We start from the raw sequence: 21092 nt of genomic DNA on the forward strand, positions 1-21092 counted from the left end.
AGAGTATAACCCATCAGTATAAAAAAAGAAACAAAAAAACCAACCAAAAAACTACCCCAAAACCATCCAGGATGAAAAGCTGCTGGTGGTGTAATTTTTATAACCTGCCAAGAGTCACTCAAGGAGTCACTCGAGTCCTACACGCACACTGAATTGGGTAGATTTGGGTTTGATACACGACTTTTCCCTGAATGTTGCTAGTGGCTCGTGCCTCCCAAGACAAAAAGGAACTAATTTTGTTCCTGACGCCTTGATGCTGCAGTGCCAAAGTAGCTATGATTTTCTGCTTCTGTGGAAACTCCTATTTCCAGTTTTCTTTCACGCTCGGAGCCTCATGGTTAGCATAGAACTGTAAACATTTTGAATGTAACGTTCCCCGAGCTGTTAGCCTGCTACTTCACACAAATATTCACTTTAGAGCTCAGCAGTCTCTGTGCCCATATGCTGGGGCAGATTCACAGAGCGGGTCACCCAAACTACTAGTAATTAGAAAACTAAGTACTTTCTGGGTGTGAATTTAGTATCGCTTTACATCAAAAGCACTGGGATGGTGGCCAAGGAGAAGGCAGAGCTGTGCTGCTCGGCGCGGGCAGGTGAGCTGTTTAACATGCTGTGGGTGACTCGGCTTTCAGAATTACAAAATCACCTCCCAACAATTTCCCACGAAGAGAAAGAAATCAGCCTTTTAAAATAATTATTTCTATTTTTAATTGTTATGTTTTCAAGCCGGTTTCTCTCGAACTTTCCCGCAGGGTTCGGTGACACCTATTGGTGCTGCGAAACAGAAGCCCAGGGCTTCTCCTCCATGTCTGGCTTCCCTCACACTTTGTGGTGTTCCCCAGCCCGGAGCTGGCAGTGCCCTGTGCCCGCTTCCCTTCTGCTCAGTGGCGCTTGGCTTTTCTTTCAAGAATGCCCTGGTGCTGCCTAAAGCCTCCGTCTCCTGCCACAGTTGCTTCCAACAGAGAACACAGACTGAAACGACTAATTTTGCCAGACCCCTCTGTGCCAAATCTCTTCCATACCCACTCATTGGCTCAAGTTTAGTACTAATGAGCATCCATCCAGTATGAGGGGATGGGGTTGGGGTGTCGTTGTCCCCTGACTCTACAGGCACCACCAGACACCCCGCAGTATCTCAGCGCTCTCCTTCCACGTGCCCGTGGCTCGTTTCTCAGCAGCAGCCATCAGCCCAGCGTGGTGTGGAAGCATCCTCACCCCACCCGTATGTACCTCATTTTTTGTCCTCTCAGGGTAATTCTGCCTGTCCATCTCTCTGGGCAGAGGTCCCTCTTAGCCCTGAGGTGCAGAGATTTCTCCTGGCTTGCACTCTGAAGAAATTAAGCTGCCAAAGCAGAGTGTGCTGGAAAGCCTGAAAAGAAAGGGCTGGAAAGAAATTTATATATAGCCAATGTTTCAGCACTATTCTTATCTCATCAGAAACTTGCCTGCCACAGCATTAACCCCTTTATATTTTGTCGTGTGCAATGGGAGGAGACCTTTTAGATACTTGAGGACTCATGTCAGATCAGTTCAGTGTTCATTTTCAAGCAAATTATCTTTTTCAGTCTCTCTTAATAAGTCATGTTTTCTGGGTCTGATTAGTATCTTTGCTCTCTCTGGACTTTTTCCATGCCGAGAGCAGATTCCAGCCAAAGCCTGGAATTGGCAGGTGACTTTGCCTGTCTCAGAGGTTATATTCCTGTTTGTATTTCCTTAATGTTGTTGATTCCTGTCAGGCTTGTGCTGCGGAGTAACCCCCACATCATTCTCTGCAGAGCTGGGATCCAGCCAAGCGCTCGTCATTCTCCTCTGGTAACTCAGATTTTACAGGTTTGAAGGCAAGGCATTTGTCTTCCTATCTATTGGAAGTGCCAGGTCCAAGAAGGTGATCTGTCTTCGTTATCCCTAGATCAGTGTGATACGCTGTAGCTGAGCATCTTGAGAATTGTCTCTTTTTTGCCTTTCTTTACTCCGCTTCTCCAGTTTGCTAAGAGTTTTGAATTCTGATTAACCTTCCAATTTTTGCAGCCTATTGCAATGTTATTTGAGGTTCATGCAAATGTCAAAGTCTGTTCTAAATCCTGATTGTAAGAATGTCCATTTGGTCCGTGCCAGAAATCAAGATTTGCGAAGTCTCTGGCTTTCCAACCATGTATCCAGTGGTTCCTCCATTTTCTCAGCCGAAAATGCAGCATCTGCCACTTCTCTGGCCCCAGAACATTTGTCAGCTTTGGAAGCCCTTGCTCCCTGCTGAGCAAACCTTTATAAACTGGAACAGGAGACTTTCCTCCCACTGCTCTGGATGGCATCGGATTTACGGCACAATAGCAGCTGGCTCTTCAGGTAGGTCCCCTTCCAGACCCGAGACCAAGGTGCAGGTCCTCATGGGCACCTCATCTTCCCAACTGGTGCAGTTGTGCACAAAACCCAGTTTAAAGCTTTAAAGAGTTGCCGGATTGCAGCGTGCAGGTTTTTGATGAAGCGTTGAAGCGAATCAGGTGCAGGACAATGTTTGCAGACGCTCTCTGAAGACAGTTTCCCTTGTGAGGTTGGGTGATGGGTGGGTGCCTTTAGCAATGGCTGTCGGCAGGTTTTGCATCTCTCTGACAGTCGTTACATCTCTTCCTTATTTCTGTGGCTGTTAACCCTGGCAGTTATCTGTGAATCAGATCTGTTCTCTGAGACTTGAGTGAGAAAACAAGAGTTAATACAAATTTTGCCTAAAATATTCAAGAGTTCAGTTGACATGATTGGGACCTGAGACATAAGATACACAAGATCGTGTTCTGATTTATCCCCAGACCCACTAGCGTCTGTTTTCTTTTCATGTAAGTAACCAAAATATCCTTATTCCAGCTGGAAGACAAGTTTTGCCAAGAGGTAAAGGCAAATGTGAGGTGAAAATTATGATAACGACTCCAAATTTTGCTGTATGAGATGATTTATAAAATGCTGTGCGTATCATTTGAGAGACTGGGAACAAATGAGGCTGAAAACAGTTGACGTTTGTTGTTCCATGAGCTGCCAAGTCCCATTTATGAGGGAACAAGATACATGTCAGCTTTGCTCATGGAATCATAGAAGGGTTTGGGTTGGAAGGGACCTTAAAGCTCCTCTCGTTCCACCCCTGCTGTTGCCTGTCAGGAGAGAGGAGACCCCGCTCTCCTGCTCCTCCAGCAGCAAGCTCAGCTGATTCTGCAGAAATTCCCTGGATTTGTTTTTTTTTTTGTGCCAGTTTAAACAGCAAAACGTGCAAAGCACAAGCTTGCTTTGCTCAAAGAGCATTCGGGGAAGAAGAATAGTCCTTCGTTAGCTGTAGTTACAATATGTATAATTAGTTGATGTAGCTCAGTCATATGGGCCCTGTTATTTCAAGGATGTTCTCATTTGACCTTAAAATCAAGCAGCATAACCAAAACAAAGAAATTATTATAGATGTCCAACTATATTGCCTTAATTTTTACACTTTATCTTATATTGCTGTAATTGTTTGCATTTCCATTTCTGCTAAATGGGGACATTATTACTTTTTGCTAGCAGAATGATGTTAAGAGACAGGATCGCATTGTTCGTAAATCACAAGATATTATTGCTGTTGCAACCAATTTCCAGTATGATTCCTATAATGATAATTTAATAGATTCATAAATTTTTAATACCAAACCAGAGTATTGTGACAATGGAAGTGCTAATACTTTAAGAACATTCATATATTTACTGGAAGGTAATAAGATGCTCATAGTCCCTGTAGGCATGAAAGGACTCAGAACTTGTGAAAATGTGGGTATTGGGATGACTGAAACTATACATTTCTTTTTATACTGCTTTTTTTTTTTTTTTAATGTGGTATAACAGAGTACTGATCGAGCTTTTTTAAAGTACTTGACAACATATGGTCAGGTGTTAGAAAATCTGTCTTTTGATACCTGTTTAACTTTTGGCCTTTTTCCATTGATGAACAGTTTGTTGACCATGGAAGTTTGTGAAGCTCGGGGGGCCCGGCTGGCCACAGGCCTGGAGAACGTCCATGGCCAGGGGGGTGAGTGACAGGCTGCAACCATGGACAGATTTCATCTGTCTCATCTAATGATTATTAAGAAATCTAACCTCGGTTAAATTGTGTTATACAAACCTTCGCTTGTATCAAGGATTCTGCCAAATTGCTGTTTTTGGCAGTAATTCCTGGACTTACACCTCCACCTACTGGCTGATGGGGCAAAGTCCCTCAAATGTTAGTTTAAATGAAATCCGAGTAGTGTTTTGCCTCTGAAAGCTTTTCTTAGGAGATGAAAGTCATTTACGGCCACGATTTTCAGGGGAAGTTTGTTCAAAGTTGTTTGTCCATGTATATAATGAAGCTACTGACTTCAAACTCATTGACCTATGCATATTAGTCTAGGTCTTAATACAGAAAATACGACAGGATTGTTAAATCAGAAAAAAAAAGGTATTTAAACCCACCTACAGATCCTTCAGTGGGACTGCACGAGGGAAGTACACAGTAGTAGAAGGTTATTCCTGTGTAATGCAATAGCGCCTAATAGGATAACAAGAATGATGTCACTAGGGAAATGATTTTTTAAAAAAGAATCAGAAAAATCTGTTGTAGCAAAGAACTCAGACAGCAGACCCAAAGGGTGATTATCGGTATTGGCATCCAGGAAAAAAAAAAAGTCAAAAAACCCAAACAAAAAAAGATCCCAAGAGCAGTTCAGAAGTTTGCAAAGAGAAGAGGCTGAAATTTAGTAACAAAAGTGCTCAAAGGGGACTGATAGTGAGAGTTTCATCCCTTGGTAAGAGCAGAGGCAGAGAAATGCTGTTTGTCAAAGCTGTCTCCTCAGCCTCAGGTGGAATCTGCCCGTCCTCATCTCCCCAGGGAGACAGGGAGAACACAGAATAAATAGGCACAAAATTCCAGCCTCGGGAGTTCTTTTGTATCTTAATTTTCTCCAAAGATTTTGCATTCTTGTTCTTTACGATGGGGCTTTCACCTGTGGGAGCTGATGTTGTGTCCTCACTCCCTGCTCCTTCAAGTCTTTGACTGGCATTTCTACTTAATTTCTGCTTAATTAGCAAGTTTCTGACTTCAGAAAGCTTCCTACTGAAGATACATCAGTAAAATCCTAACCATTGTGAGGCATTTTAAGTGCACAATCTCTCTAGTAGTCGTATAAAGAGTAAATACACTGGGGAAACTAGGAATCTGGTGCTGGGGCTGAGTAATAGTAACTCTCACACACACACACTTTTACAGAGGCTTGGTTTGGATCCCATGCCCCATCAGGTGCATCTACACAAAAGTCGTACCAGCCACTTAGAATTCAGTATTTTTTCCTGCAGAAGTTCTTGTCAGACAGTGCTAGAATCCAGATGCTAAATGAAGTAGGTTTCTTCCAATTTTTTTTTGCTCTGAGCAATTTCTTCAAAGAGTTACAGAAATAACACAAAATAGGAGCATGCCCTGAATGGGAAAACAGCTATTACCCGGCTGGAAAAGAAGTTTTCCAGAAATGTGGAAGGTAACTGAAAGAAGCTTGAAAGGCACTTTGATCTGTGTCTGTAAACAGATATTAATTACGGAGTGTGACAATAGCTGCAGTTCTCAAGACAGCCAATTTTTGAATGGATTCATTTGACTCAGGTAGAGAAGAATTTAATCATGAAACTTTGTTAAATGGATTTGAACTTTTCTGCATGTCGTGGTGTTCTGGATGTACTGGATAATCCAGCACACCCGGGAGCAGAGCTGAAGGAGGAGGAGCTGTTCCTGAAAAGCCCCTCACCAGCAGATCTCCAGAGGCTTCCAGCAGCTCGGCAGCAGCAGAGGTGATACCTCGGGTCTCTGGAAACGCTGCTCTTTCTGGAAAGGAGTTGGACGCAGCTCAGCAGCCAGGTTCTTTAAAAATATTTGATGTGCCAGAAAGCTCCTTATCTGTGGCTAAAGAGAAATCTCATCCCGTGTCAGTCTTCCCTTCTGTGGCCTTCTGCAGCCTCCTCTCAGAAGGTTCTACATCCACAGGTCTCTGGTTGCTCTGGCAGAACTTGGTGATTAGTTCCATCTCTCCTTTTTTTGAAGGCAGCTGGCCAGATTGGTATTGTACAGCCTGCCATCCCCAGCAGCGCTGTGATCTATGTCTGCTGGAAAGATCTCTGCTAATGGACCATAAATTTGCATTTCTGAAGCTTATCCACTGCTTCCTTCCCCCCTTCCTGAAGGCTCTGCCCCTGCATGGGATGGAAAGGGACCTTAAAGCCCCCCAGTGCCACTCCCTGCCCTGGGCAGGGACACCTCCCACTGGACCAGGCTGCTCAAAGCCCGGTCCAACCTGGCCTTGAACACTGGACTATCTCTGCATTTAAACTGCTGTTTGTCTGGGGGGAGACAGCCCCAGGTCAATGGAAGGTAAAAGCTATTTTAACTCTGAACCCTTGGGTAGCATCCCTTTACCTCAGCATAGATGCTCTTTTATTCAAAAGCTCAAGTAAGCGCATTCATTTTCTTTTCTGTGATTTAATTTTCTTATTGGGCTTTGCATGTGTAATACATGGGGAAACCCCCACATTTTTAAGGGAAGAATTATAGTGGTTTATTATTCTGAAGTTTCTGAAAACCAGAGACTGGTGAGCAAGCGTTTAGCAGGTAAAGTTTGCCAGCTGGAAGTGTGACAGGGATGACTGGCATTTGATATTCAAAATACACCTTGAGACTTCTGGTGTCTTGTACGTTTGCTGTCTGTTTAAATAAACCCCGTGTTAGCCATAAGGTCAGAGTCTGTTAATATTTACCTTGGAGAATTCTGCCTTTCTGAGCCATTTTTTTGGTCTCTCTCTGGTTTCTGTCCCCGTAAGAGTGATGTTCACAGCACGCACATCCTTCCAGAGGCGTGACAGTAACGGGAAAAGTGAACTTTGGTGTCCTTAATCCGTTTGTCAGAGTTGGGTATTTCAGTCTGAAGAACGTCCTGCTTTGGAGATTGCCTTGTTGGGACTCAAGAAAGTCACCAGGAGGTGAGGTGACCATCTGGAGAGGTGGCTCATGGCATGGTAGGGGCAGGGCTGGTCCCCGACGTGTGCTCGGATTTGTGAGTGGAACAGCCCCCGGGGACTGGCTTTCCTCGGCGCATCCCATATTCCTTATTTCTGAATTATTCACCGTTGCTGCTGCCGAGTCAGAGAGTGTCTCTGGAGCATAATTAGCTAAGCAACGGTTAAAAACAGGAAAAGAGAAATGTCCCAATTATATATTCATTGCTTTGTGAATGCTTGAATAGCAGCTTAAAATACCAGCTACAGAAGGCAGGGCTGGGAAGCTCTAGGAAAAATAGTCTGGTCTCGGTCAAGTTAATAACAAAACTCCTATTGTGTAAAACAGGGCACAAGTTAAAGCCCTCAAGATAATAGAAAACCAGATAGACCTAAACTGGTGCTGAAATTGAAATGAATTGAGTTACCACCAAGATAATAATGAGAATATTTAGCTGATCAAAAGTCTCTGAAAGACAGTGGATGCACTTCTTGGGACTGAAACAAAGTTTTAAGAAATGAAATGAGAAAATTTTTTTCTTAATTCCATGAGCACTTAACGAAAAGAAATTACTTTTTGTTTCTTTGACCCTTCAGTAGGAGCTGTTATGAGAGCTTGTGTTTGCATCATAAGCTTCAGTGAATGTGTTATCAGAGCATCCCAGTGAAGTAGAAAGATGGGAATATTATTATTATTATTATTATTATTATTATTATTATTATTATTATTACAGCTCACCTAATCAGAAGGAAGAAGTGAATGGGGATCTCTTTGAGCATGGATCCAAAAATTAGAAAAATTCCTAAATAATCCACTTGCAATCATCTAAAAGATAAAAAAATTATTAACGTGCCTGTCAGGAACTGGTCCTGTCACAGAATTTGAATTTCCTGCTTTGGCAGAGGATGTAGTTCCGTGAGACAGAGGGAGAGCACGACCAGCTCCCTGCCACCAGCCTGGGGAGAGGATGCTTCTGCTGTGGGGCAACTGTCACACCGTGTACTTAGAGCCACCTCCAGCAGCCCTCTGAACTCCTTGGAATGGCAAAAAAACCTCTCTCGGGGGAAAAAAGTCTAGGTTTCTAGCATTTGAGTGAATTAAGCAGTTTGAGGAGGACAGAGGAGTTCCATGGGTTAGACTGAGTTGTGTTGCTTTCTCATAAAGCTGATAGAATGTGGACACATCTTTAATTTTCATCAGGTGGCCACACGACAGGTTGAGAAGAAGCTGCTGGCAGGGAACAGGAGTGGTTTGATGTTAAACTGTGGGATTGTCTCAAGGACTGATGGAGGCAGGTCCCAGAGGCAAATGTCTCTGCAGAACCCCACATCCTGCTTCTGCTCCGCATCTGCATTAATTATCTCAGCAATAAGCAGGTAGGGAATGTTTAGAAGCTGAGGGAGCTGGCATTGGCAGGGGTTTGCAAGTCACTGGGAAGACAAGGTCAAAATGGAGGTTGGTCCCAGCAAATATGTAAGAAATATATTAGAAGAAAATAACATGAGTTTCAGCAATGAAAAGCACCGAGTGCCCCAGCTGAGGAGAAATTCAAAGCATAAAAGCTAAGAGCTGGTTAGTCCGTGCCGTGGCAGGAAAGGGTGATAAGAATGATGTTAAATGGACAGCAGAGTTCAGCTTTGATTGTGTCTTAATGTCACGGGGAACTGGGGGTGACACTGTGCTGTGTCCAGAGCCGGTCACCCCCCCGGCAACCGGGCAGCGGAGACTCCAGCTGAGCTTCAGGTGTTTCGTCTACAGCAGGGAGGATGTGATACCTGTTTTCTGATATGAAGAAGGTCATTAAAAAGGAGGGATAGTGATTAATCTCCAGGGAGACTGCGGCAATTTTTTCAAAAAGTTGTGTCATTGTCCCTCCTTTGTTTATTTGCTGAAGTTTGTCAGTTTGGTTCATCAGCCCGTAGCGTTTTAGGGAGTGCTATGAACCTTCAGAGGTGGGGGTTTGCTTGTGCAAAACTGTTTGTTTTGCTACAAAAACTGCATTTCCATGGATGGACAACAGTGCGCAGTGATTTGTTGGACTCTTCAGCTCCATCAAGGGGCTTAATTTAGTGACTGGGTTGTAAGAAGGAGCATTCTTAATCCAGTGAAGTACTTCATTTATGTGTTTGTTGCCTAAGAGGGAAACAAAACACAGGGGTTAAACATTTTGTGGTAAAGGCAGTTTGTGAGGTTTACAGTAAGAGGAAATGTTTAACTTTAAAAAGTTTTGTTTTACAGATCAAGAGTTACAGTACTGAAAAGTAATTAGAGCAAGAATTCAAACCGTATATTCAAAGATCACATTAAGGGAATGTGTGAAATCATATTTTAAAGGATTTTTTTTAACACAGCTTCCTGCAGAGTAGCCCTGAAATCATTGTATTTGGCATTCTAGGTATGTAATACAATAGGTTAGTATTGTAGTTCTTAAAATTAAAAATGACGCTTCTTAAAACAAGGTGTTTTCAGCTTTTAACTCTCTGGTACGAATGCAGGAGGTGTAGCTGCAGCGGGGCTGCAGGAGACAGACCCAGCTGGAGCACTGTGCTTGGGAGAGCCCTCCTCGTCTGCCGGTCTCTAAACAAGTGCCTTTTTGCAAGAATTGGTATTTCAGGGCATTATTTACATCAGCAGACAGGCCAGGCGCTTCCCGAAAATGGATTCTTTTTCTGTTTTGCTCTTTGCTGCAATAGATTGCCTGCTGGCTTCTTATTAGAAAATATATTTAAAAGATCTTACATCAATCTCTACCTGGAGTACAAATTAGCTGGGCTTCACCGATAAAACTCTGTAGCTGGAAAACTAAACCCATAGTCTTTCATGCAAGAAGAAAAATGTTCTTGTCTGTATTCCTTTCTCTGAAACAGGAGCTTGTTATTACATAGGCTATTTGTCAGGAATAGGAGACTTATTTCTTGCCGAATACTTGGCTGTTGGCTTTTGCCTTGATAATGAAATGCACACACAGAGGCTCTGAGCACATCTTGGCAGTGGAGTGAGCTTCATTATCCCCAGAGATGGGGAGGTCTGCTGTGGGAACATGGGCTCGGCTGCCTGGTGTTCATCATGTGGACACCATTGCTCCTGGCAATGGGTGTTTTGGGGGCTGATATTATTGATCTGGGGCTTTGCCTGGCACCTGTCTTTATTACTAGCACATGGCAAATAACGCCTTGGTCTTGAAGAGCTACCAGTGGTGCAGCCGTGCATCTTCTGCTGGCACCTACTGTGAACTTTCAGAGTTCCTCACATTCCAGAGCAAAAACAGGAAGGCTTTTGTCACTGTTTCTTAATTTTGTTCTTAGACATTACTTCTCTTCTTAGATAAGTCGTTACTTATCTCTTCTTTCTCCTGTGCACCACCGTGAAGAGCTTGGCTTTGTCTCCTCAATGACATTTCCATAGGCACCGAGAGCTGATGCTATGTCCCTCTGAAGCCCTCTCTCTTCCAGGTTGAGCAAGTCCGGCTCCTCCAGCCTCTTCTCACAGGGTAAGTGCTCCAAGATCCAAAAAAGGTAAAACAACATCCCAGGGGCCATCACTGGAGGTGTTCAAGACCAGGCTCAATGGGGCTTTGAGCAATCTGGTCTAGTGGGAGGTGTCCTTGCCCATGGCAAGGGGGTTGGAACTGGATTATCTCTAAGGTTCCTTCCAACACAAACTGTTCTATGATTCTTTATACTTCAGATGGCACCCATATGGGCAGTAATGAGAGCCCATGTCCTACCACAGCCGTCTGTAAAAGCTGAACCCCAAGCAGACGGTGCCTTTCTTGCTTCATCGCTCTCTGATGGAATAAATCCCTCAGGGAAGTCAGGTCTCGAGGTGAGTCCCTGTCCTGCGGCGTGGAGTGAGGAAGGGTTTGTGTGTGGCTTCTACGCAGGGGGTTGGACCCAGCTGAGCTTTCTCCTTGGGGAACGCTGGGAAAACACTGCTGGATTGATGGGAGGTATCTAAGGGGCGTTGGTACAGATGGAGTGATGTACGAGGGAGGAAAGTCCTCAAAGAAGCAGAACATGCAGTGTCAGATTTGCCTGAAGGTGCTGTCCCTGCTCGGGAAAGAGAAGCAACAAAGACAAAATGCTGACGTCTGTGAAGCTCATCCTTCTTCTGAGAAAATGTACTCGTCTTTCTTGCTGGCTATTACTCCCTGTCAAGGAGAACCCTATCTTCCAGCCAGAGCAGGTTGTGGCCTCCAGGAGTAGCTCCATCTGTGAGTGATGGAGAGCTCCTGCCAGGGCCCCGCCTGACCCCAGCACACAGCGCGGGGGTGAGCGTGTTGCTTTGCTGCCTCCGCGCAGAGATTAAGCCCCATCACCGAACAGCAAACTCAATTACACATGGGGTTCTTTTAGCAACACTCGGAAGCAGATTTTTTTTTTCCCTTTGGCTTGTTTGCTTTCCTGCTCGCTCCTAATATTAGTTGTTAATGGGATAGCATCTTCTGTAATTAGAGTGGAGGCATGGCTCTGCTTGTAAAGGAGAGTTATGGGGGGAAACATTTGCAGCGTTCTGTTTCGCTTTATCTTTATTTATAAGCACAGCATCTAGAAGAGCAGCATCCCGCGTGTAGCGGCGGAAGGAAAGCTGTAAGGAAAGCTCTGTCAGTGCTAACAGTGTCAGTCTCTGACCTGCAGTTCTGTGCTTTATAATGCACTTGTTTGTGTTTGGAAATTTGGATTTAATTGCGTGTCTGAGAAGGCTCGTGCATAAAATCCTTCTTTAAATCTTTCATTAGCTTTATTTTCTCCCCAGCAGAACGTGGCTGAATGCGACGGCAGCTGCTTTGCAGCCATAACTCCTCTCTCTCCTGACTGATTGTGGCAGCCAGCAATTTCCCGGCTGTACTGAGTTGGGTTACGTGGTGGTGTGTAACTGAAGTTTTCAGGAAAATATTTACACAACAAATGTCAGACTGACCTAATTGCCGTTCTTCCCTGCAGTTTCTGTGGGTTCTCTTCTCTCCTGCTAGATGGACTCGAGTGGTTTGGAAATGTGTTCATTAGCAAAGTGTTCAGATTTATTGTCCTGCTGTTTATGGCGCCATAATTCCCAGTTGTGTTTAGGTTGTAGTCAGGGAACATTTTTACTCCTGAAAGCAAAGGAAGGGCTGCCCTCGCAGGGACTCAGGCTGAGAGATCCAAAAGAGAGGAGGTTAGGGGGACTGGGACCAGCAGTCCTCTCATCAGAGGACTTCCATCCTTCAGAAGTGTTGTGTTCAGGCAGCATGGTCTGTGCTAACCTTGGCCATCACCACAAAATCACAGAATCCCAGCTTGGCAGGGATTGAAAGGGACCTCTGGAGATCATCCAGTCCAACCCCCTGCCAGAGCAGGTTGCACAGGAACGTGTCCAGATGGGGTTTCAGTGTCTCCAGAGGAGACTCTACCACCTCTCTGAGCAGCCTGTTCCAGGGCTCTGCCACCCTCACAGGAAAGAAGTTCCTCCTCATGTTGAGATGGAATTTCCCATGTTCCAGTTTGTGCTGTTGCCCCTTGTCCTGTCATCGAGCACCACTGAAAAGAGTCTGGCCCCATCCTCTTGCCACCTCCCTTTAGCTATTGCTCAGCATCAATGAGGTCCCCTCTCAGTCTGCTCTTCTCCAGGTTGAACAGCCCCAGGTCTCTCAGCCTTTCCTCAGTGGAGAGATGTTCCAGTCTCTGAGCATCTTTGTATCCCTCTGCTCTACCCTCTCCAGCAGTTCCCTGTCCTTCTGGAACTGGGGAGCCCAGAACTGGACACAGTGCTCCAGATGGGGCCTCACCATGGCAGAGCAGAGGGGGAAGATGACCTCCCTCCACCTGCTGGTCACACTCTTCCTGATGCCTCCTGAGAGACCATTGACCTTCTTGGCCACGAGGGCACAGATAGCAGAAATAGCAGAAGATAATCTCAGAGATTGAGGGGTAGGTCACTGGGTGGTACAAACAGAGTGGATGTAAGTGCCTGCAGGGCTTAACCTCCATGGTGAGGAGGTTCTGGGCAGGTGGAGCAGTTTGGCGATGGAGGCCTGGAGCCAGGCTGCCTGAGATTCGGTTTCCACTTCCCAGGACAACCCTGTGCTTCAGGCCAGAAGCTGGGGAGAACTGGAAATACCTCAGAGCTTGTGGACTCAGGGCCTTAAAGCAGCCTCTGGCAGTCCTCTTTGCATCTGCATTGAAGTGTTTCCGTGAGGAGCTCAGGAACCTGCTGGACCAGCAGCACTGAGCGCCCTTTGTGCAGTCTGTAAGATGATAACAGCATTACCAATCCATCCTAGGAATATCAGCTACTTAATGAGTCTCTCTGTCAGTAACCATCGAGGCAATATAAAGCCCATTTGTTCGTGGTGGTGAATGCGGCCGGGATGGAGGAGATCGGATGAAACAGCAGCTTCACTGGGGCTGGTAGCTGCCATTGCTAACCGAGATTATTCTGATTATTTGTTAAGCATTTGCTTTCTCTGTCTGTCTTCTCTCTTTTTTGGTAAGCTCTTGACAATAAAGCCTTTAAAGGTCAGTTGCAAGAGTCCTTCTTACTGCCCAGAGATACCTTCCTGCCAGTTCAGGATTTGCTCTGCCTTTTGTGTGCTTTCTAACTTCATTCTGAAATGCCTTTCACTAGCAAATTTTTGGAAGCATGTCAGGGATGACTGATTGCCCCAGACTTCTCCAGCTCTTCAGATGTGTCCTCAAATAACCATATCATTTATTTTATCCGTATCCCATTAGTCTAGATAAATGTGAAGGAATAGGATTTCCTGGAAGCAGGTATCAACAGGAGTCTTGGGATTTGAGTTAATGCAGTTGCAGTGCTTATATGTTACTCTTTTTTGATAACTTTGTCGTCTTCTTCATCTTCTTCATCATCTTCTTCATCTTCTTCACCTTCTTCGTCTTCTTCCATCTTCTTCATCTTCTTCTTCTTCATCATCGTCTTCTTTGTCTTCCTCTTTTTTGTCTTCTTGTTTTATTGTTGTGATTATAATTATCATTAGTCCCTTTGGCGTGCTGTTCTCAGAACCACACCTGGCTATATGAACCCTCTGGCGATATGAAGGCCGTGGTGTGCGGCTCCGAGGGTGAGGGAGGTTGACCGTCTCGCTGGTGGAGGAACGCTTCAGTCTGTGGGCAGTTACACCCCGTAGGGTTCTCCTTTCCAGCTCCACGACCAGCCTGGGTTGTTGAGAATAGTTTGCATACAGCCTGTAGGAATTAGCAGAGCTCTATGGCAAATTCATCATCCTGATTTGCCTTCAGGGTCAGGCCCAGAGTTCACATACAACGTCGTGATTTCGCTGGCGGTGATTCTTCAGGCACTCAGACCATCTGCAGAGCCAGCTGCAGGACACGTCGGTTGGAAGCAGAATCATGTGTTCAGCCCCACAGATTTCTAGTGTGTCACCCCTGGATGTGACCACTCATCAGGGAATAGCCTCGTAAGTGTACTATTACACTCACCTAGGTACAGACTTATATTTAGATTAAAGGAAAAATGGGGAATTTCAGGAACAGGTCATTTTCCTCTCAGCTGCACGTGAAATGCTCACATAGCTGAGAGAGGTTCTAACAGAAGCAGGCATTCCTGGGGCAGTCAGCACCTCTTGCCATCAGAACTCTTTGCTAACAGTTAATGAAAACTGTCTGTACTCATGTTTGAAAACAATCAGTTCACGTCCAAATTCTGAAAGCAAACCACTAGATATCACTCTTTTTTGAGGAAATAAAATAAGCTATTGGGTGTTTTCTGCAATTCCTGGCTGCCTTGCTGTTAAAAAGCTCAAAAATATTCATCTCCTGTAGATCACGATGTGGATATTTGCTCTCTGCCTCGTTATTGCTGAGGCACATTTCTGTGCACTTCTAGTACCGAGGGAATGAGCTTATGCAAATGTGGAGAGCTATCCCTAGACCAGAGTTTCTTTTTTTTATTATTATTATCAAATGGAGAATTTTTTTTAATGGGATGTACTCTGATGATAAAACAGGAGGGTTCGTTTCCCTGGGTTTCCACAGCCCAGCCTCCCCGTCTTCGCAAGAGCATCAAATTAAGAGCAGATGCTGTGGTGGGACAATGAAGTGCTCGACCTCATCGCTTTTCAGCTCCTTCATCCTGAAGTGCTTTCCTGTGTTTTCCCATCGGTTCCATTTTTGAAAAACTGCTTTCGCCATTTCACGGTTTTTACAAGAAAATGCTGCTGTGCCTCTGGTGCAGACAAGGAGAAATCTAATTTGGTTGTAGCTAAGTGCCTGCCGCCCCGTTACCCTCCGTAATAGGGTAACACAGCAAGTTCTAGAGCCTTAATAGGTAGCACCGAGGCACCGAGGAGCACCTTTCCAGGATCCCAGAATACCTTTGGCTGCACATTCGCCTCTGCAGGCATTGGGGTTTTTTGCCTTCTTAAAACTTAATGTTGTTGAAATCTTTGACCTCTGGCAAAGGGATGAGAGATGGCCTGTTTTTTGTAGCAGTGACACGGTGACACAGGCTCTGGTCTCCCTCCCCCCCAGCAGGTAATTGTCTCGGGCTTCTGCCAGGTAGAGTTATAGTAATTCAAATAACTCAGAGTCCCCAGTAACTTTTAATCGGGGACTGCTCACCGCTTGGATCTGTTATCATCATTTATCTGGGAATCTCTCCTGGGAGGACAAGGGCTGAATCAAAGGGCTGTTCTGGAAAGCAGAGCCTGTGTTGGGGCCAGTGGCTGTGTTTTAAGAGGAGTCATTCAGCATCTTTAGTGAAATTTAATCATTTCTCCTTGAGTTTAGGCTTTGCTTATGATGCTACGCTGGGCTAAAGTAAATCGTTAAAGCAAAAGTAAGGGCTGGAGGAGGTGGATAGATGCTCTGGTTTGCACCTCTGCACCCCGTTGTGAGTGGATGGTAACCCTGTTCAGCCCCACGTCTCCCCAGAGAGCAGCCTGGAAGGCAGTGATGGGATTTAAGGAACTGTCGTTATTCCCTGTTGCCTGGGGGTGGTGATGGAGTTACTGCACAGCCAGGATAGAGAGCATAAAGAATTGCTGCTGGCCTTGTTCCTCATTTGAAAAAAGAAGCTCAGTCTCAAATGAGATGTCCACTTACCTGAGTGCTGCTTTCCATAGACGCAGACTTCCTTCTTAGCTTGAACAGATTTTTCCTGTTTAAAAGTAAGATGTGCACTCCAGTTAGAGTGTTGGCATTGCCTTAAAGTTCCAGCCTCATGTTTCATAATAACCCAGGGGGAAAAGATGATAGTAGGACATTCATTGTGCCTTTGCAATCAAAATAATTGGATTTTTACAAGAACCAGAAACAAAGTGACTTCCTCCACTTCCGAAATTCTTAGGCTGTGCAAAACACAACTTATCTGTTTGGATTCTGACCTTGAATTAACTTTAAATGCAGAATCTGGTATAGTTAAGAATCTAGACAAGTTGAGAAAGAGTAAATACTTTTAAAAAAACAACCCTTATTCTATTGTTCTAGACATGTTTCAAACCGAAGCTTATCAAAAGCCAGGAGGGCTGAAGTAAGTTGCTATTTTAGTGATAGTTGGTAACATTTTGCCTCCCATCAATCTTTATTTTTACATATAATTTTCAAAGATTATGTTTTTAAGGGACAACCCTGAATACAAACGATGCCCATCAACATGAAAATGTACCATAAATTGACAACATCTTCTTCCGTCTCTACCCGACTGATTCACTTCTTCCACAGCTTCGTTAATTTTCTAAATATGGGAGGGAGGGCTAAATGGGCCTCAGCGTCATTACCCACAGAAGGGCTCATCACTCTTTTACAAGATTAGTTTTTCAATGAAGTTTAGAAATGTGCTAAGAAACATATGTAAAATATACAAAGAAGTCACATGATGAAATTACAGTGCAAATTTTTATAAACTGAACCTCAAGGGCTTTTGGAGGGTTCTTTGTAGCTGACTCTCTGCAGCTGATTTTCTGGCTGTCCGTTTGAGAAGAATGGGGTTTTATCTCAATAATTCAAAAATACCCAACGTCTAATTTAAAAATGAATTGTAATTATATAGGTACTTGTGAGTTAATTTTAAGTAATGCAACTTGGCTGCTGCATGATTCAGCACAGTGATCTATTTGAACATGATTTTAATTGACGGGTTAAGTAAAAACTAAGCCTGTTGCCTTTTTTCTTTTTTTTTGATGACTCATAGAATATTTCCAGCTGGAAGGGACTCATAAGGATCATAGAACCGTAGAGTCATAGAATGGTTTGGGTGGGAAGGGACCTTAAAGCTTCCCCCAGTGCCACCCCTGCCCTGGGCAGGGACACCTCCCACCAGCCCAGGTTGCTCCAAGCCCCATCCAGCCTGGCCTTGAACCCCTCCAGGGATGGGGCAGCCACAGCTTCTCTGGCCAACCTGGGCCAGGCTCTCACCACCCTCACACCAAACAAGTTCTTCCTAATATTTGGTCTCCATCTCCCCTCTTTTGGTGTAAAGCTGTTCCCCCTCATCCTATGGCTCATACATTGGGCACCTTCCAGTCTCAACACCAGTGTACCCACCGTACACTTCATCTAGCTCGGGTGCTTTCCATTCTCATTTCCTAGGTGTCTTTCTGCACCCCTTCAAAGTTCCTCTTGCCTTTTTGCACCTTCGTGAATCCCTCAGGTCAGTGTGTGTGCATCCCTCTCACCGTGTAGGAACCACGAGCCCTGCCACACACTTCCTTTGTTTGCCGTGTGCCCCCTTGGTTTCCAGTGCCGGCAACTTCACCCTCCTTTTCAGCCCCTGTCGTTCTTTCTCTTGCCTCAAAAAGTCGTAAATGGTCTCTTTTCTTCCTCTGCATGTCAATTATGTGAGGTTACACAATTCTTTCCTGGCTGCAGTTAAGCTACTGTTGCACTTCTGTTAGTGTGCTTCCTTAATCTTTTCACACAAAGCGTTTGCCACCCGTTTCCTCAGGCTCTTTTTTTGCAAAAAATTATTTTCTTGGGGTGGGTGGGGTCTTTTTGCGCTCCTAGTAAATCACTCTTTTTCCATCTCAGCTCAGGAATCCATGACCTGTTGGGCCGTTTTTGGATGAGCTTTAGCTTGCAGTACTGTTCTCCAGGGTGCAGCCAGCGAGTCTGTGCGATGCTGCTCGCCTGGGAGGTTTGTGTAACTGGCTTTAAGTTTAGCAACTCTTTGTCGCTTCACCTTTTCTGATGTTTTGGGAGTCTTTGTCCTTTTTAATTTTTTGACTGTTTCACAGCTTTGCACCCTAATGACTCACATAATCCTGTGCTGCAGTAGCTGGAGCCGGATTGTTTGAGTGTCTGAGTTGGCCGTTTCGTGACAAATGCCTTGTACAAACACCATGTTGTACTTGACATTTCAACGCGGAAGCCGTTGAACAGGAGATTAATTCTCCTCCTTTATGGCCAGCACAGTCCTTATCTGCGTGGGTGATCCCGCTGGCTACAAAAGGGCTTTTGATATCAGCTCTGGCTGTGGGGCTGGACTCTGGGCTCGGGCTGTTGGAGAGGACTGAAGGTCTGTCCCACGGCAGCCCGTGGCAGGGGTGGGACACGTGTCCTGTGCCACGAGGCCAGCGTCACACAGCCCCCGTGAGAACCTGTGACCCACCCTCTCTGTCCTCACCATGGCTCTTCCTGCAGAGCAAGTGTCAGAACATGGGGTGGAATGGAATAGAATGGAGCAACATTACGTAAAATATCTTTTTTCTTTTTTTTTTTTTTTTTTTATTTTCCCCCAAAAAGGATATTACTTTGTATTTAGTCTTCTACAGCAGTCCATACCATGAGCACATACGGTCCAGACTGTCAGATTAGCTAATGGTGCAACGCTATGTCCTGTGCCCCTTCCAGTTCAGCTCTTGCAAGCTTTGGGGTTTAAGAGCAATTGTCAGCTTTTTTTTCTTAAAATATTTTTTTTTTTTTTTTTTTTTTTTTTTTAATTACTCCCAAGAAGCACAAGTTGAGTTTGCTGCTGCTACAGTCGCTGTTTGGTGCTACCACGGGTTGTAATAAATGTTCTGAACTTTCACAAGCTGGCATCTAAATAACAAGGGGGTTCTTTACCCAGCATTACCATGGGAAAAATCTGCAGATTAGGTATAAAGTGTCATTTGTAAGCTATCTGCCTTTTATTTTGCAATCTGAAGTCTTCAATTCTTTCGTCTTCAATCCAATTCTCTCGCAGGGATGCTCTTTTTCACAGCCCACTACCTGCGTCAAGAGAAATGCTCCTGAAAGTTATTGCACCTCAGAGAATTAGGGAAATCCTGCCTTCCCCCGGTGACTGCTGGGACTTCATTTCTCCTGCCAGTGAAGATTTAGCTATCAGCACTCCCCGTGCACGTCCGTCCTCATGAAGGGACATTGGGTTTTGATTATTTAGAACCCGGAGCCACAAAGGGCATGTTGTAATTAGATTTACTTCAGTAGGAATTGGAAATGCATTGTAGCAGTCAGAACCCCCGGGGGAAGCTTCCTAATAAAATCTCCATTGAATTTATTCATATGTGGAAGGAACAGTCAATATTTGAGGTATGAGATGTCAATAAAAGTTAAAACGTATTAGCATTCAGCGTATGTTACAGTGCGTGGCCTTGCCAGTTAGAATATTGCACCTTCTATGGGCTTTTAAAAATATGATCTCACAAGGAAAATAGAATTAGTCTGCTAAAAACAGAGCTCCCTCGTAGTGAAAACGGGTAGTTTAATAGAAGATATAATCTAATATATGTATTTTAAAAACTATCTTACAGAAGTGAAAGGTGAAATATCCATATTCAAGGAGTCAGCGAGCAGCATTTGAATCCTGAGAGCTCTCCCTGTGTTCACTGCGTTAGAAACACGAGCTTCTTGGTAATTGGGGGGAAAAAACCTGCAACTCCTAGTTTCCAGTACAAAAATTCCTGCTTACACATTTTAAATGCACTTTTCATTAATATTCTCTAACTTTAAATATCCCATTTGTTTTCTACATTATCTGCAGAAGGGGCTGAGTTAATTCAAGTAAATTCCAGGTGTTTATTTGTGGAATAGATGGAAACATGGGAAGAACAGCAAATGATTTGCCGTAGAGTTAAATCACCGCTGTGAGTTAAATTTGAGTTAAATCACCGCTGTGAGACGAAGTTGAGGAGTTTAAAATGCTGCAGTGGGAAAGCAGCCGTGTGGCTCCCGCCGGCTGCCCTGTAGCCGTCCCTCCTGCCTTCCTCTCGCCTGCACCTACCACACTGACAGAACTGGAAAGTTTTCTAACTCCTAAATGGGAATTCCTTCACGTGGAGTACCGGGATTACATACAATTCTTGGGCAGGTTTCTGGAGTCCCTTTCTTTTACTGTTCTATGGGTTTATTTAGTAATAAACTGAATTATTTAACAACAAAAAAAAAAAGTTTAAGCATGACTGTCTCCCATGCCCTGTGTCTTTCCTATCGCATTGCCTATTTCTCATCTAGAGTCCATTTTGGGGTGAATAAAAGTAAATGTTGATAGTTTACAGTACCCCTTGTCTCTTCCTTCTGTAACTTTGCAGTCGCGGACACCAGACCAGACACACGGGCTGGACATCTTCAGTCCTGCTCGTGCCTGTACGTGGCTGATCTCTGGTTTTCAAGCACGGCGTGATGGTTCCTGCCTTTCACACTTCTTTTCACTCTTCCTTCAGGTCCCCCGTCATGGCTGGAGGTCTCTTTGCCGTTAACCGGGAATGGTTTTGGGAGCTGGGAGGATATGATCCAGGATTGGAAATATGGGGAGGAGAGCAGTATGAAATCTCCTTTAAGGTAAGTCATCAAGTCACCTTATAGGATACTTCGTATACACCTCTGGATTTTCATTGCTCATGTGCTTTGTGGTCATGATGCTGTCATTCATTCTGGCTTTTGTCTTTTAACTAAAATTAATTCAGTACAATAGTACTTTTTTTCTTTAGGAATTTCCACTCATTTCACAGAGAACTATGCCATAAACATATGCTGCAGAAAGCATGCAAAAGTCCCACTGGATGCAGTTCCCTCTGAAAGCCCAGTAGCTTCCCACCATCAGAGAATGAGGTTCTACCTTCTTCCTTTCCTCTGTCTTCTCCCCTTACCTTCTCTCAGACGCTGCATTTACT

The 21092-nt window shown here is 44.6% G+C and overlaps 1 protein-coding gene across 1 annotated transcript in view; it reads left to right on the forward strand.

The window, feature by feature from the left end:
* Positions 1 to 21092, forward strand: part of GALNTL6 (polypeptide N-acetylgalactosaminyltransferase-like 6) — a 327656-nt gene that overhangs the window by 273000 nt on the left and 33564 nt on the right. The window contains exon 7 of the mRNA XM_014948400.1: positions 20643 to 20760. Within this exon, the coding sequence (XP_014803886.1) occupies positions 20643 to 20760 (118 nt within the window). The remainder of the gene's footprint in view (positions 1 to 20642; positions 20761 to 21092) is intronic.

Source organism: Calidris pugnax, unplaced genomic scaffold, assembly GCF_001431845.1.
Source record: "Calidris pugnax isolate Ruff unplaced genomic scaffold, ASM143184v1 scaffold172, whole genome shotgun sequence".
Classification (NCBI taxonomy): Eukaryota; Metazoa; Chordata; class Aves; order Charadriiformes; family Scolopacidae; genus Calidris; species Calidris pugnax.